Here is a 16,505-nt window from a genome sequence, read left to right as displayed (position 1 = left end):
TGGGGGAGTTTCTGAGGAGCGGAAAGAGAGGTCAGAAGTTACCTGACCCAGCCCTTCAATCCAGATGAGGAAATCTGAGCCTGGGAAGGGAAATGAACTCCCCAAGTTCTGCGGTGGGCGGAACAGGGGGCCAGGACCTCTGGAGGAGGAGGGGCTGGAGTGATGCCGATGGGGGCCGTGGCGATGGACGCACCAGGTTGCTGGGCTGGCGCTTCCGGCCATTGAAAATCCCTGAGGAATTTTCTCTTCCTGCCCTTACTCTCTGGGTCCATGCGCCCTGCAGGGGCGGTTTGCTTCCCTCACGGTGGTGCTGAGCTAGAGAGCAATCAAGGGCCACCCTGGAGCGAGGACAGGAGTGGGGACAAGCTCGCGGCAAGCCAGGGCTTACAGAGAGCACACCCACGAGTGCTCTCCCGCTGCAGGGGACTGGCCATTTCAAAGATCTGACTGGATGCTCTGGAGGTGCCACTGACCAAAGCACTTCCGAGAAAGCACATGGTAGATCCAGCAAGGGGTGGCTTGGGTGCCTGCCTACTCCCCAGCCCGGCCCAAGCCCCGCGGTGCGGTGCAGACAGAAAGTGAAAGAGTACAAGGGCTGTTGCAGGGGGTGGAGTGGCTTGGCCAGGTGACCGACTACCCAGGCTCATAGCAGCCCCAGAGCTGCAGAGAAGAAGAGGCCACAGGCAGCGCGGGAGTCCCTGGAGCAGTGGTAGGTCACCGAAATCCCCTCTGCAGCCCCTAAAGTGGGGCTGGGAATCGAGACTCGAGACAGGCAGCTCTACGTGCCCGAGGTTACAGAGCGAGGCTGGGAGCAGCGGGAGGGAAAGTGCAGAGAACAGACCCGGGAAACTCCTCGTTTCCAGCATCCACTGAAGGGCTGCACACAGGAGCTGGAGCGGGCACCTGGAGCCGGGCTGCGGTGCCCAGAGGGCGGGCCGAGGGGAGGTGGCGGGGCGAGCGGGAGCAGGAGCGTCTGTGGAGGGGCTGGGATGCAGAGGGAGCGCAGAGCAGAGACAGGTGGTGGCGCCAAGCCCCGGCCGGCGCCGGTGCCGGGCGCTGTGCATCCTCGATTCTGTGGAGGTATGCAGGGGTGCGCGGAAGGGACACGGTCTCCCTCTGCAGGGGACCTGGGACCAGGGCCACCCCACGTTGGATCACAAGAGGGCTGTGGGGGGCCGGAAGAGTGGGAACTTTAGCGAGCAGAGAGCAGATTGTTGAGAATCCTCGCCTCTCTTTGACCATGTTGGGAAGCAGGGGCTTTCTCAGACTGCCTTGATGGTTAGCATATCTGTCTCACTTTGAGGTCCTGAGCCACACCCTCTAAGCCTTAGAGTCTAAAGAGATAATCAAGGGTGCCCAGAAGAGGAGAGTGGGACTGTCTGGGGTCCCAGACCACTGGAATTGGAGTGACATGTCTAGTTCTGTCTGGGACTCTTAACGCCGCAGTTCTCACCTGACACAGGGCAGGGGACACAAGCCTAGGAGTCCTCAGCGCCCCATCCCCAGCCGCAGCCAGGAGTTCCTCACTTTGGCAGGAAGTCTTCCATCCCTGCGCCCACCCCCGCAAAGAAACAGCACTTCTGGTCAGACAGAAGATTAAGGAAATCGTTGCTTCGTGCTCTAGGGCCTGGTGGAGCTGAAGCGGGAGAGGAGGACACCCCAGCAAATCATCATTTTCCAAACCCCGGGCTGCCTTTGGCAAAGACCTTGTCTCCAAGGCGCTGGGAGGTCAAGTGGAAGAGTCCTCAGAGATCACTGAGCTGGAGGGCGGGCCCAGACTTCTTACACAGGGGAATCACCTGGGAGGCTGTTTAGGGTGTAGGTTTCCAGGCTAGGCCTGGGGCGGGGCTCCCAATAGCAGGTGAAACCATCTATCTATCTATCCCAGGCAACTCCTATGTCAGAGGTCCAGAGGTCATACATAAATTGAGAGGCACAGATGTGGTCAACCTCTGTACTCTCTCCATGTTACAAAACCTCTGGGGGACTTCCCCGAGAGATTCTGTCAAAGTTCACATAGCCGAGAAGTTTGTAGAGTCAGGATTTGAACTCAGGTGTCTGGAGCAGACTTTGACACATGCATGGTGAGTGGTCCAGGACGCTTCCCAAAGAGGCATTAATTGACACTGGTTCTTGTAAGGAGGGAATTGGTGCTTTTCTGATTTTTTTTTTCATCCTTTTCTGTTTTTATGTGTAGGGATCTTTAACAGCATTCTAAATTATAGTACTTATTAAGTTTTCTTTTTAACAAAGCAGTGGGGCAGCTGACATTGTTTTGATAACATTGTTTTGTTTTCAATGGCAAGCGATACCTTCCTTTTTCATTCCATGTGAGGCTGTGATTAAAAGTTTTTTAAAAAAAAATAATAACAAATGTTACCAATGTGACCATTTTAAATGTGCAAATCAGGGGCATGAAGTACATTCACAGTGTTGTGCAACCATCACCACCATCCAGCTCTAGAACTTTTTCATCGTCCCCAACTGCAGCTCTGCCCCCGTTAAACAAGAACTCCCCATTCTCCTCTCCCCTCAGCCCCTGCCAACCACCATCCGGCATTCCGTTTCTATGACTTTGACTGATCTAGTTGCCTCACATCACTGGAATCATATCATGTTTGTCCTTTTGTGTCTGGCTTCTTTTCACTTAGCATAATACCTTCAAGTTTTGTCCATGTTGTAGCACAGGTCCGAACTTCATTCCTTTTCATGGCTGAATAATAATAGTGTGTGGCTAGATCACATTTTGTTTGTTCCTTCATCCGTCGACGGAGACTTGAGTTGTTTCCACCTTTTGTCTATTGTGAGGAACGCTGCTACAAACATTCGTGTACAAGCGTGTGTTTGAGCCCTCGCTTTTGATTCTGGAAAGTTCTGTTTTAGATGAAATATATCTGTTTCTTTAAAAATTCTAGAATAGGTGGTATGAAGATATGACCCCCAAATTGTCAAGGATGCAGAAGTTTGGGAGACACTAGTGGTAGCAATTAAAATGACCCAGGGGGGCTGCTAGATCAAAGGCATGGCAGCTAAGGGACTTTTGGAAGGAAAAAATATAAGAATCGACAAAGCATCCAATGGCGGCAGAAATGTAGGGTCCACTTAGGGGAAGGAGAATTGTAGACTTTCTGGTGTTCTAGAAAAGCCATTTATACCAAGAGTCAGTGTCTTCTTGGCAACACAAGCTGCCTTGGAAATCAAACCTCTCTTAGTTCGCAGAAGCACTGTGTATGTGTGTGTGTGCGTGTGCGTGTGTGTATCCCAGAGGGGTGCAGAAAGGGGAAGCTCATTTAAAAGTTCGGAATTCTGGCCCCCACCCCAGACTTACTGAATCAGAATTTCGAGAGGTGAAGCTGTGTGTTTGGCAACTTTTCCAGGCAATTTTGATTTATAGCCAGGACTGCCAACTCCTGGGCTCTGTCAACAAATCCTGGCAGGCTGGGCTAGCCCTTGATTCATCTTGGAGTCTCCAGGGCCTGGTACTGGCGTAGGTGCCATGTTAGGTTGAGCTGGGGACCAGGAATGAAGTTGGGGGCCTGACTCGCATCCTCAGTCCCCAATCCGCCCCAGCGCTTGGCTCAGGTTCTCTTCCCGAAAAAAACTCGTTGGACTCCTTTCTAGGCTATTGTTGAGTACAGCTAGGAATGTTGGGATGTGCAGAGAGAAGGCCACCTGGAGGTGGGAGAGGCCAGGTGAGGCTGAAGGGGGCTTGCATTCCGGACCAGCGCTGAAGGCACCCCTCCACCCCTGGCCATAGCTCTTACAGTTTGTGTCCTTCTCATCCCGGGACCACCTGGCTCCCCACTCCCAATAACTGAGCTGTTTACAGGCACATGCACAAACTGGGCTGGTCTCATTTGAGTTCCGAGATTTCTCAAGTTGTGATGACATGGCTGTCCTCAGTGGGGCTTGCACTCAGCGGTGTCCGGAGAAGACAGGTGGTTAACCTGAGTTCTCAGAGGTGGTCTCCATGGTGGGTCTTTTGTAGGGTTCTTTATGATTTCCAGGCCCCACTCGGGGAAAATCAGAACCGAGTTGTCTCAGGTGGGGTTCCCTGGAAAGCAGACTTGGAGATGGGGATTTGCACAGGAGAGGTTTCCTGGGGAAAGTTCAAGAGGGGAGAAGGAGGAAGCAGGACCGGGCAGAGGGAGGGGTTGGTTTGCAATACAGTCACAACAGAAGTCTATGCTAGTCCCGTGTGGAGCGCCGAAATTGGGATAGGCTTCAGGGTTATCTCAAACTGAGGCACGGAGGCCAGACCTTGGTACCCACCAGGACCAGTCATTGCATGCGGGCTACCTCTGGGGAACGGCCCTGACTTTGGGCTATTCCAAGAGAGGTTGAGTGGTGAGCTGTAAGCCACTTGCCCTCCAGCAGCTGGTGCTAATGAGGCTCATCTGAGCAGCAAACCACAGCAACTGTTATACAAGCTGAAACTGTGAAATCAAGAGTGTATCTGGAGGCCGAGGCCGTAACTGTTATCTGGGCGTGTGTTTTTAACTGTGCTCTGGGCAGCCCCCTTGGAGGAGCAGAGATTCAGCCTCCCCTAATCCCATTTAATCAGACAGCTCCATCATCACCTGTTCTGAGATCTGGGGTCCTTGTATGGCTTCGCGTGAAAACCACTGCTTTGGAGTGCCGGTCTTATTTAACAGAGGGTGGCACTGGAGAGAGCAGAGAGGAAAAGGGGCTTGGCTCGGGTCCTAGACTGTCAGACACAGAGCAGGCGCAGATCTGAGGTTTCATGACTCTGTGTGGATCCCACCCCACCGTCTGTTGTAGTAAACTCAGCTTGTCGCCATGGCTGTGCCGGTCCACTTCCTCCATGCGCCCTCCAACTGCTGAGAAGCCCTGCGAGCAGGGACTGGAGCCAGTCTTGCTTCAATTTTTGGCTTTCCTGCTCGGAAGTCCCTTTGTCCTGGCACAGGCTGGTCCCAGCACGGAGGGGCTGGGGAGCTGTGATGGGAACGCCAAGATTCTTGAGGGTGCTGGAACTCGGGGTGGGGGGAGGGGTTGAGGTAGAGCAGCAGGCTGGATCCAGTGGAATCCAGTGGCACTCCATGCCCCCACGGTTCTCAGACAGCTTATCTCTTAATCCCCTTAGTCTGAGCTGGCACGGGAGAAGCCGCAACTCCCATGCTTCCCGCTCCTGCCCTTTGCGGGACTGGCCAGTCCCCTCTGAGCCCATCCTTAGAAGAGACCCTCCTCTACATCTCAATTCCATTATGGACAGGACAGAATTTCATCCTTCCTCTTCCTGCCCCAATCACACATCCGTCCCAAGCCATTATCTTTCCAGCAGGTCAGAGATAGAAGGGACATTAAAGGGCTTCTGAGCCAAGGGTTGTGAACCCAAATACCTAAGGGGCCATAATGGTGCAAAATGGGGCAGGCAGCAGACAATAGGGAGTAACGGGGACTTTGGCAACAATCACTTGTATACTCTACGTGGAGACAGCGTGATGGTAATTAAGACACACATGCTCACACTGAAATTGCCTCGGGAAATAAAACACCGAGGTCTAGGGGCCTGACTCTGCTCGTTTTCGATCTATATTCCAAACCAAGTCCCCGAGGCACAGATTAGGAGTCTGCAGTCAGAGTCGGGTGCCAGAGCTGACCAACAGCAGTATTTCCAGACCTCTCCTGACGTGAATCTTGTCTGGCCTGCCGCCCCCATGATATGCTCACACACGCACATGTGCTACATGCACACGTCTGTAATCTCCCTGCCTGGAGGAGAAGCGACCAAAACCTCCAGCCACCTTCCAGCCCCATAAGCCCCTTAGCGTGGCCACCTACCTCATTTTCCCCTCTGTCTCACGTGACTTTTGCAAGCTCTTCCCGGAAGTGAAAGTCTTGAGTGAGACTAGCGGTTTTTGAAAGTTGTCTCTGTCTCATTTTCCTGGGACGCCCACACTGAGCTGGCAAACAGCGTGGGGCTTCTTCCTCTACAGATGGCACTTGCCTTCCCCTGTCCGTCTCCAGGTCCTGCACATTCTCATCTCTTCTGCCAGGATCGGGGGCTCTTGGGCCCAGATCGCCCCCTCCTCAGACAGCCCACGGAGCGGTGAGAGCACAGGTGTACCTTTTGAGCTTCTGTGGGTGCCAGGCTCTGTGGAGGCACAGTTGGGGAGCCACGGAGGTGGCCCACCCTGGGAAGCGTCCATCCTCTTTGTTTCTGCTTTGCTTTCTGTAAACTTCAGGAGCCTTTCCACCTTGGGTTAACTGCGTACCTCACCCCATAGTACTCTGTGATCTTGGGTCCACACGAGGTAGTATCCCTTTCCCCTTTCCGGCACCCATTCCAGTGCATTCAAGGTGTGTTTGTTTGTTTACATGTATCCGTTTTTAAAATGAAATCTGTTGGAGTAACATTGGTTGATACCGTTACATAAGTTTCAGGTGTAAAATTCTATAATGCGTCGTCTGTATCTTGTGTTGCTTGTTCCCTACCCAAAGCCTAGTCTCCCGTCTCCATGTCGTTGACCCCCTTTGCCCTCTTCATTCTGTTTGTGTGTGTCTTTGTGACACACGTGTTGCCTTTTCATGTGCGTGCGTCACTCTGCACACCTCGAATTGGGCCATCAAGAGGTCATTCTGTCCCTTGCTTTTTTACTCTGTGTCATTCAGATGCACCTGTGTCGCTCTCTGCGCATTTGGTCTGCCGCTTCTAATTACTGCATCGTCCTCCGTGGATTGTGGCTGCTGCTTCTTCCTGTCTCTCCCCCCAGCAATAGACACCCAAATGGCCTCCCATTCCCTGGCACTGCAAATAGCACAGTAGTGAGCATCCTCAGATGAGTCTCCTTGTGTGGTTGGAATATTTCTTTGGGGTGTATATACTCAAGAACTGAATTGCTGGGTTGTAGGATCTACACATCCTTAGGTATGCTAAATGGTGTCAGTTTCTTCTCTGGGGTGGCCATACCAACCCATTCCCATCAACCCATTAGAAAGCATTGCCCAGCTTTCTAATTTTTGCCGGTCATGTAGTGTCAAGCGACACTTCCCTATTTTCATATCGGAGCTTACATCTTAGTAGCACTTCCTGGATATGTCACTTCAGGCAAATCACAGCAAACAAGGGAGGTACACACTATGCCAGCCAAGTGCAGGAGGTTTCACGGCCCACTGAAGCCGAGTAACCTACATGAAGTCACACCGTTAGAGCAGAACTGGGGTTTGAACCCGGAGTTTGCCCTCTTAAACTCTGTACTGTTATTATCATGTTTTGTCTCGCTTCTGAAATATTATCTGAGTCTACACAACAAGCTTCTTGGCAGGGACTGTGTTTTTTACTTCTTTAGGGCCCCTGGAGACTTGAACCCAGTGACTTTCTCATAGGAGATGCTCAGTAAATCATTGTTGCAGATTTAGAGAAGAAAAGTGCAGGAGATGTTTTAGAGTTTATCTGGAGGACTACAGGGTTTAAGAGGAAAAGAAGAACCAATTTGATCTATGAACCCCACAAAGATGCTGATTGGGAGCTGGTCATGGTAGATAAGTATTTCTGGACTCCTGCTTCCCACCACCATCTCACCTCCAGAAGCAGCTTGTCATGAGGCTGGGGAGCAGGGCAGTGTTGGGGGGCTGGCCCTGGGGTCATAGCAAGGGGGGAAGGCCGACAGGTAATGAGGAATCTAAGGTCCCAAAATGACTTAGTCGAATGAGCTACCACATGCAGCCAGTGAAACTCAGGCTCAGAGGGGTAAAGAAATGTACCCAAAGTCAAAGGCAAAGCTGAAACTCAGACCCATGTCTCCAGACACGGTTCAGAGGTTTTCCATTCCCTTCTCAGGAGAAGTTTATAGTCAGCAAATAGGGAAGCATTCCTTCTCACGCTCTCATCACAGTGCAGAGAAGGGCCGAAGGCTGTTGAGGGCAAAAAAAGGAGCCCCTTTTTCCCTCTCAGTACCTCTTCAGACTCTCAAAGATATATTCCCCTTTCTGGGGGATGGGGGAAATCATCTGATAAACTGAGCCTAACCTCATTGTCATCTTCTGTTAAATGGGTATGATAATACCAATTTCCCAGAGTTGCTCTGACAACAGAAAGAAGATAATAAATATAGAGTACCCAGCATAGCCCCAGACACAAAAGAATCTTCCCAGCAGAGACGGGTGTGACATTGACACAAGAAGAGGCTGTATAAGCTGAACATCGAGTTGCTTAGGTCTGAGTGAGGACATTCTGGCCACACTCGATTTCCCTTGGGAGAGAGAAATGAATTTTATTTCAGAAAACATTTTGGTGCATACGCTCTTTCCAGACATGTGGTATAGTGTGAAGTGAGAGTGGAAACAAACCCCAAAAGGGACTTTCGGCGGCAAAAGGATTAGTAATCTTTTCTCAAGTTGGATGTAGAAGGTGGTGGCTCCGGGGAAAGGGCAGCCTCTAAAAGGACGTTCTAAAAATATTGCTCATTTACCAAAATGACACAACCACTCCTCAGCTGTGCCTCAGACGTTCCTCAAAAGGAGAAATCATCTTGCCACCCACACTTTCTCTCACCGAGTGAGGGCAGCCCCCCTGGGGGCCGGGGTCCAAGAGCACCTAGAAGAAGCTGACTTTGGAGCCAGGGAGTTGGTTCAGATCTCAGCTTCCTACTCTCCTCTCTGAGCCTGTTTCTTCATCTGAGAAGCGGGAATATAAATAGCTAATGTGTAAGGTAGACTAAGTGGGATAATGTCTGTCCATCATGTTGTTTGGTGCCTGGCACTCACTTGTGAATTTTAGTTACGCATTGTTCCTGTTGGTGGAGGGAGCCCGCCAGGTGCCGGAGCAGGCTGGAGCCTGTGGGTAGGGGAGCGAGACAGATGAGGACCCGCCCTCCCAGAGCTCCTGGCTTCTATGATCTGCCCTGTGCTGGGCAGCTGAAGGGCACTTTCTTCACTCCAGTGGGGTGATCAGGGCCATTTCTGTCCCCAGTCCCCTCTGGAATTGCAGGTGGGGAGAAAGAGTCCAGTTGAGGGGCGTTTGAAGCATTTCCTCAGCATCTAGAGACACAGGAAACATGGATGTGGGAACCCTCGGGGAGAGAGGGTGCTAGGCTGAATTGCACGTAGATCTTGGCATGAGTGGGAGGCTGTGGCTTGTGGAAAGAAGTAGACTGGGAACCTAGACTGTTGGGTCTGAGTCTCAGCTCTGAGACATCCCAACATCATGGGCTTCCTTTGGCTATGGGCCTCCTGTGTGCCTGGTGCACCACCCAGAATCCCTCTTGGCCCTTTGACGATCCCACAAGATAAGCTTCGTTATCCTGATCTACTGGTGGAATCTACGGGAGGCCTAAGGCCTCCCCGCCAGAATTCAACCTCAAGCTCTCCAGCTAGGTGATATTAGACAAGCTATTTCAGCCATTTCAGCCAGGCGTTTGAGTACCTTCCTCTGTCCAGTGTGCATGACACTCCATCCTACCTTCTCCCCGAGGCTCTTCGGGAGCTCAGATGGTGAGGGCACGGTGGAGGCAGAGTCCATTGTGAGCTGCAAATCCCTGTCTACTCAGAAGGAAATGGATAAAATGCAGAGTTCATCTTGGGGGAACAGGAAGGGAGGTGTTGTGATATATGTTAGGGGTGTCTGAGAGATTTCTTCTTGTCCGAGTCGAGCCAGCAACACAGAACTTGGTCCCGGGGATGACTTTTCTCCCAGGCACCTTGTCAGTGATGAAGAAGGGGGTGTGACTGGGCCTTCCAGGTTGCACTGCTGACCGAGGGCCTTTCTTGTTTCCGTGGGGTTTCCTGCCTCAAAAGAACAGAAAGCTTGGCTTCACAATGTGGTGACTCAGGCAGGAGTCAAAGAGGTAAGAGGTGGGTAGTAATAGTAATAATAACAACAACCACAACCACCATCATCCATACTGAGCTCATCATGTATATTTTGGATGCTGTTCTAAGTTTTCTTTCATGAAGTGCTTATTAAGCCCCAGTCACCTTCCTAAGGGCTCTACGTGAATTAACTTACCTAATTCTTATATGAGTTACCAAGTAGTAGTATTCTCATTCTACAGTTGAGGAAACTGAGGCTGCAAGAGGTTTAAAACTTGAACTTGTCCAGGTTTCAGTGAGTTGGTAGGTAAGAATAGTTTCAGAGTGAAGCAATTGGACTCTAAACTGCCTTCTTTCTCTCTGGCGTTTGACCACATTTGGCGATGTCGCCCAAGGTTTGAAGCTGAGCTTGTCGATAAGTGAGGCTGGGCTAGATATTTTCAGGCTTCTCCCCATTGCATACCCTGCCATCGCCCATCTGTGATAGTTGCTTGTCCCTGTTCCTGCACCTAGACACAACAGGGGTGCTCATTTGAATGAGAACATTTTGATTGGCAAGAAAGAGCAATGGACTGGGAGTCTCGTGCAGGAGGATCAGGTGCAGGCTTGGCCACTGGCAGGCCGTGAGGCCTTGTGCAAGGCATGTTCCTTCTCAGGGTCTCATCCTCTTCTCTGTAGAATGAAGGAGGTTGAAGGTCCCGGGCATCCTGATGGCCTATGAGAAAACGGAGTTTGAGTAACTTGACCAAAGTCAGACGATTCATTTCTAGATTTGCCGGGGTCACTTCCAAGCTGCTGTCACTAGATATTACTGCCTGGAAAAAAGAGGCAGATTGCTACAAGTTAGGCAGGCTCTCAATAACTAGCATAGAATGGAAATGGGAGGCAGGCAGCAGGTAAGGTTTGGGGCAGGGAGGTCTTCTCTTACCGTCCTTGAGAGAACAGTAGGTTGCTTGGCTAGCTCTCAGGACCACCCAGTGTTCGGAGAAATGGAGCCCTTTTCCCTCCCCCTCCTCCCAGCCTTGGCCTCCCTCCAAGTAAAGGGCGGTAGGTCTGTCTTTCAGTTCTGCTTCCTCCAGTCATAGCTGGCTGGGCTTTTGATGCAAGCCTGCAAGCCTGTTGTTTGCATCTTGCAGCCGCAACCCAATCTGTTATAAACAGACAGTTCCACCCAGGACCCCTTGTACTGGGAAGTTCATTTGCTGTGACATCTGGGGTCTGTGTTGAGACCCTCCGTAGGTAGTGAGAGTTGTTGATGAGTGAAAGGAAAAGAAGCAGCTGGAAGGTGGTGAGTTGTGTGTGTTTTTTCATAATGTTATCCTCCACTGTCCTTCCACGCTTCGACTCCATTTTCTTCTGGGCCAGGCGGGGGCACCAGAAGGCTCCTCACATCCTCTGGTCTTCGGAGTTGGCTCTCTTCTCACTTTCTCCAACAGACTTCCTCAGATTCCTTCCAGCATGTATGTGTCCCATGAACCGTGGGTCAAATGCCCCCCCCCAAAAAAAGTATGTCCACATCAAATCCCTAGGGCCTATGAATGCTACCTGATTGGGAATTTTTCAGATATAAGTTAAGGATCTTGAAATAAGATCATCCTGGATTATCCAGTAATGACGAGGGTCCTTATAAGAGAAGGGCAGAAAAATTAAGATACAAATAAGTGCTATAACCACTGAGGCAGAGAAAATAGTGGTTTGGCCACAAAGGCACATGTCAAGGAATGCCAGCAGTTCCTGAAGCCGGAAGAGGCAAGGAAGGACTCGCCCCTGGAGCTTCCAGAGGGACTGTGGCCCTGCCAACAACATGATTTTGGACTTCTGGCCTCCAGAGCTGTGAGAGAATAGGCTGTATTGTTTTAAGATCCTTGGTTTATGGTACTTTGATGCAACAGCCCTAGGAATTGAACACACCATGGAATTTTAGACTCTCTGAACAAGGGAGCCGGCCAGGGCACTGGCGCCGCACAGGTGAGGTTTCATATTGGCCCTTGCTGGCAAGAGTTTAACCTCTCTGAGCCTCAAGCTTCTGACCTGCAAAATGGAGACAATGATGCCTACCTTCCAAGATTAGTGTTTTGTTTTGTTTTAAAAGCTTTATTGGGATATAATTCACATGTCGTACAATTCACCCATTTAAAGTGTACTTTCCAGTGTTTTTTTTTTTTTTTAGTATACTCACACAGTTGTGCAACTTCTCCATGGTCAACTTTAGAACATTTTCATCTTCCCCAGGAGAAACCCCCATACCTATTAACAATGGTTTTTTTTCCCCCTACAAATCTCCCCTAACTTTAGCCAACCGCTAATCAACTTTCTGTCTCTAAAGATTTGCCTGTTCTGCATATTTCATATAAATGGAATCATACGATATGTAGCTCTTTGTGTCTCGCTTCTTTCACTGACCATAACTGTTTTCCGTTTGCATCCATGCCGTAGCATGTATCAGTACCTTACTTCTTTTTGTGGCTGAATAACCCTCCATTGTATAGGTTTACCACATTCTGTTTATCCATTCACCTACTGATGAACATTTGAGTTGTTTTTGTGTGTTGGCTGTATGAATTATGCATCTATGCAGTTATGCTCTGTATACAAGTTTTCGTGTGGACGTGTTCAGGGTTGTCTTGAAGACTAAATGAAGTAGCATCTAAGATATCCGATGTGTCCTTCAACAAATGATAATGTGGGATCTTACAGAGAATCCGTCCCAACCACTTCAATTTACAGATTAGGGAACCGAGGCATAGAGAGGGACAGAGACTTACTCGAGGTCACCCACAGCAGTAGAGCATAACAGATAAATGCAGGCCCGCCAGTCAGACTGCCCAGAACCAAATCCTGGTGCCTCATGAAGCAGAGTTACCTTATGTAAGTCACTTTACCTCTCTGAGTCTCAGTTTACTCGTGTGTAAAATGAAGGCAGTAATAGTACCTGCCTCATACGGTAGTTAATGTGAGGATTAAACATGCGAACCCGTGTGTCTGGCACATAGTAGGTGCTCTACCGGTCTTAGCTGTCACTCTTCATGGCAACACAACATATGGAACTCAGGTCCTCCAGCTCACAGGTGTAAAACATCTTGACTCTGCGCTTCCCCGGTTTGCTCTCCTGTATCATGGGCATCTTCCTGGTGTGATTTTAAGTTCCTTAAAAAAAGGGAATGTAGCTCCCTCTCCCCACTGCTCTGAGCATGTAAAAGGTGCTAAATGAACACTTTTCTCACTTTCTTTGGCTCCTTCCAACCCTGGCCTTCACCGAGTGACCCGGCTGGACACTGTGGTAGGCGTTAATTCTCTGCATCTTTTCAACATCCCTTCCAGGCAGTGGACAGTGTGCTGCCATGGATTTGGGGCCCCTAGAAGGCGGGTACCTGGAGCTTCTTAACAGCAATGCTGACCCTTTGCAGCTCTACCACTTCTATGACCAGATGGACCTGGCAGATGAAGAGATCGATCTCTGCTCAGGTGGGCTTTCCTCCCTGTGGCCCCATGCCCCCCCATGGCACACCGCGGGAAGTGCCGGCGGTGGAGCTCCGGTCAGCACCACGGATAGCTCCCGTGCCTGCGTGATGCTCTCCCTGAGGCCCTCTCTCCCAGCCCCGCTAGGTCTCTCACGCCTTCCGCGCCAGCCCCCTTCCCAGATCTTTCCTGCTTCATTCAAGAGGCTTTCCCCCCACAGAACCCGACACGGACACCATCAACTGTGAACAGTTCAGCAAGCTGCTGTGTGACATCGAAGGTGATGAAGAGACCAGGGAGGCTTATGCCAATATCGGTGAGGAAGTAGCCTGAGCCCAGAGAAAGGACAATCGAGAGGAAAGGTTCCCCCCCACCACCCGCTTTTGTGAATCTCATTTATTCTCTATCAGAGAGCAGGGCAAAGGGCATGTGGGGTGGCAAGGGTTAAAAGGACAGAGACTCCAGGGAAGAGGGGATGTGGGAAAGAGTGCGGGATAGACCCCTTCACTAATGACCCGCGGGCAAACAAAAGCTCACTTTTACATCCTCTGCCTCCATTTCTATACCTTTCTCTATTTCTTGCTCTTCTTTCCTTCTTCCCCACAAAGCCCATACCCTACACCCTCCCCCTCTTTTTCCCCCGGCCAAACTACTCTAGTATTTTCACTGTTGCGTACTAATCACTGGATGTGGGTTATCACATCAGATTCTCACAACAAAGGGAGTAGACACTGTTTACATCTCCATTTTACAGATCACAAATGGAGATTCAGAGAGGTGAAGCAATCTACCCAAGGTTGCATTAGAGATAGTAATGCCCATGTCTGAAATGCTAACCTATATCTTTCTCATTTCAAAGTCCTTATTTTTAACCACAAAAAGGGAAGTATCTAGGGTGGGGAGGTTTGGTGAGGCGTAAGCTGAGAGGCTGGTTTGCAGCTTTAAAAAAGAGCCACAGTTTTCAGATAAAGGAAGAACTCTTTGGGGAGAGGTGTTTCTGCTGTTCTTGTTTTGGGGGGGTGGGGACGGGGTAAAGGATCTCTCCTCACCAGGGTCACCACTGTCTCATACAGAGGCTTTATCGAATTAGAAAAAGATGCCCTGTCTTCTGGAGGACACAGCCCCCAACAGGAAGTAACATCTGAATTATCGAAGTGCAGGCTCCATTTCCTGCCCCCATTTCCCCTCTTAGCTGTGCGCCTTTGTACCATAAACAACCTGTACAATTCTTTTTAGTGGCCCTTTTCCTGGTAACCCAAGAACCGCATCACTCAGGAGATCTGTGCTCGGCACAGATGTGGCGAGGCTTCCCCCAGCGCGCAGCTAACCCGGCATCGCACAGGGGCAGAAAATGGCAGGGAGCAGTAACTGCGTGTCTCAAAACGACAGAGCCGAGAGTCTGCCTGCTTCCTCACCTTCCTGGGACTTCAGTCAGGGGAAGCAGAAGTGTTTGGGGCTGAAGGCACTCACACTTCCTCACAATCAGAGGCAGTAAGAAAGGATTTGAGGATCGCTTAGGATTTTCCCTTAGGGACAGCTACACGGGAAATGGAGCCTCCTGAGTAAGTGGAGGAGGCAGCTTCACTCGTGCGCTCCTCAGGTCTGCTCCTAGAAGGCCGCATCCTGGCCTGGGCATGCGCTCATTGAAGCATCCCGAAATACTGTGTCAGCTTCCACATGTGTAAAATGGGAATGGTAATTACACCAGTCTCATGCGATGGGCGTGAGGGTTAAATAAGTTCTGTGCGTAAAGTAGTTAGAAAAGGAATTTGCAAAGAGTAAGCATTCGGTAAGTAGCTCCACTGTAATCATCAGCATTGCCATCACCACTGTTGCTGCCCTCACTTCATTCTTCAGCTCAGAAGCCTTTCGTGGCTCCCTGTTGCCTCTAAACTCAAGTCCTAGCTTTCTCCAACATGAAACGACAGACAGCTCTCTGTCAGAATGCACCACACATACCCCGAACACCTTTCCCCACTGCTCAGAACGCCCTCCACTTTCCACGGTTCAGACACACTCCATCCCACTATATACTCTACCCCCTCCTCCAGCCTCCTGCTGCAATAACTGTCTTCCCATTGGTTCCAAGCCATGTTCTACTTCATATAATTAACCACTATTTGTTGAGTGCCTGCTGTATACTGACTACTGTGTCGGAGGCTTTACATGCAGAGCCTCCGATCTTCACCATCCATCCCTGGCTTATGGGCGTTATTTACTCTCATTACCCAGATGAGGAAATAGAGGCCTCGAGAGGTTAAGTAACTGGCCCAAGGTCACACAGCTCATAGAGCTAATGTGCGGTAGAGCTGGAATTTAAACTCAGCTGCGTTGCGTTCCACTACTTTATAACAAGAAATGAGTTTTCAACCTCATCCCTTCAATTAGATTAAGGGCCCACAAAGGCTCAGTGTTTCTTCATTAATTTGACCATTCGTTCCGCAAACATTTATTGAGCTTTACCATGTGCCAGGCCTGGAGGGTCACAGCTCGCTGATGCATAGCCCAAGGCCTGGTACACAATAGGGATTCCGTGAGAATGCCTTGATTGACTGTACTTTTCCTTGTCTGGGCAGCGGAACTGGACCAGTACGTGTTCCAGGACTCCCAATTTGAGGGCCTGAGCAAAGACATTTTCAGTAAGTTGGGGAGCTCTTGGTTCAGCCTGCATTTCTTTCCTGTTCCTTGGGGAGCACCACAGTACCCGATGGCCACCCTTCAGTGGGTGGTCACGTCCCTCCCCGACATGGGAAGAGTGGAGGTCCACCTTGGGTGTCCATTTGACTGGGCGCGTTCGTGTCTTCGGTTTTTCTTCAAAGTAGAGCACATAGGCTTGGAAGAAATAATCAGCGAGAGCCTGGAGGTGCTGGAAGAAGCAGGACAGAAAAGTCAGAAAAGACGTGAGTGAGCCCCTCCCCGATCCGGCCCAGCCCTGCCCGAGTCCTGGCCCTGCCTTGGCCCCAAAGCCTGTCGTGGCTCCCACTCCCTCACTGAGTCCTGTCCAGTCCACCGGGGTCTGGGTATCCCACTCGCCTCTCCCCTCACACTGCTCTCCAGGGAGGAAGCAGATGGCCGGGTGCAAGTGGCCACTCTGCTGCTGGATCTCTGTCCCTGGCTGTACTGATTGCCATTTCCAAAGGGACTTTGGGCTCTAGCTTCCCTTTCGTTCTTAGTTGTCACTCTTACATTTGAGAGAGGTCTCTTCCAGCACAGGTTTTGGAGTCAGCACGAACTGGCTTTTAGTCCTCTGTCTGCTGTTTGTGGTCTCTGTGACC

General features: G+C 50.5%; 1 protein-coding gene across 16 annotated transcripts in view; it reads left to right on the top strand.

Moving 5' to 3' along the window:
* CIITA (class II major histocompatibility complex transactivator) overlaps positions 1–16,505 on the top strand; it is a 44,914-nt gene that overhangs the window by 9,397 nt on the left and 19,012 nt on the right. For 11 of the 16 annotated variants that reach the window (XR_001598774.2, XM_016159657.2, XM_016159652.2 and 8 more), the window contains exons 2-5: positions 13,093–13,236; positions 13,451–13,546; positions 15,807–15,869; positions 16,050–16,130. Coding sequence is in view for 15 of the 16 variants with exons in the window: in XM_016159657.2 (XP_016015143.2) it covers positions 13,093–13,236; positions 13,451–13,546; positions 15,807–15,869; positions 16,050–16,130 (384 nt within the window). In the remaining variant the exon portion in view is untranslated. Of the gene's footprint in view, positions 1–248; positions 710–2,701; positions 11,060–13,092; positions 13,237–13,450; positions 13,547–15,806; positions 15,870–16,049; positions 16,131–16,505 lie in introns of those variants that run through there. The other 5 variants (XM_016159647.2, XM_016159649.2, XM_016159660.2 and 2 more) reach the window with 4 other exon arrangements.

This window comes from Rousettus aegyptiacus, unplaced genomic scaffold (assembly GCF_014176215.1).
Source record: "Rousettus aegyptiacus isolate mRouAeg1 unplaced genomic scaffold, mRouAeg1.p scaffold_m13_p_8, whole genome shotgun sequence".
In the NCBI taxonomy this organism is placed as follows: Eukaryota; Metazoa; Chordata; class Mammalia; order Chiroptera; family Pteropodidae; genus Rousettus; species Rousettus aegyptiacus.
This window is presented reverse-complemented; position numbering and strand designations above follow the sequence as displayed.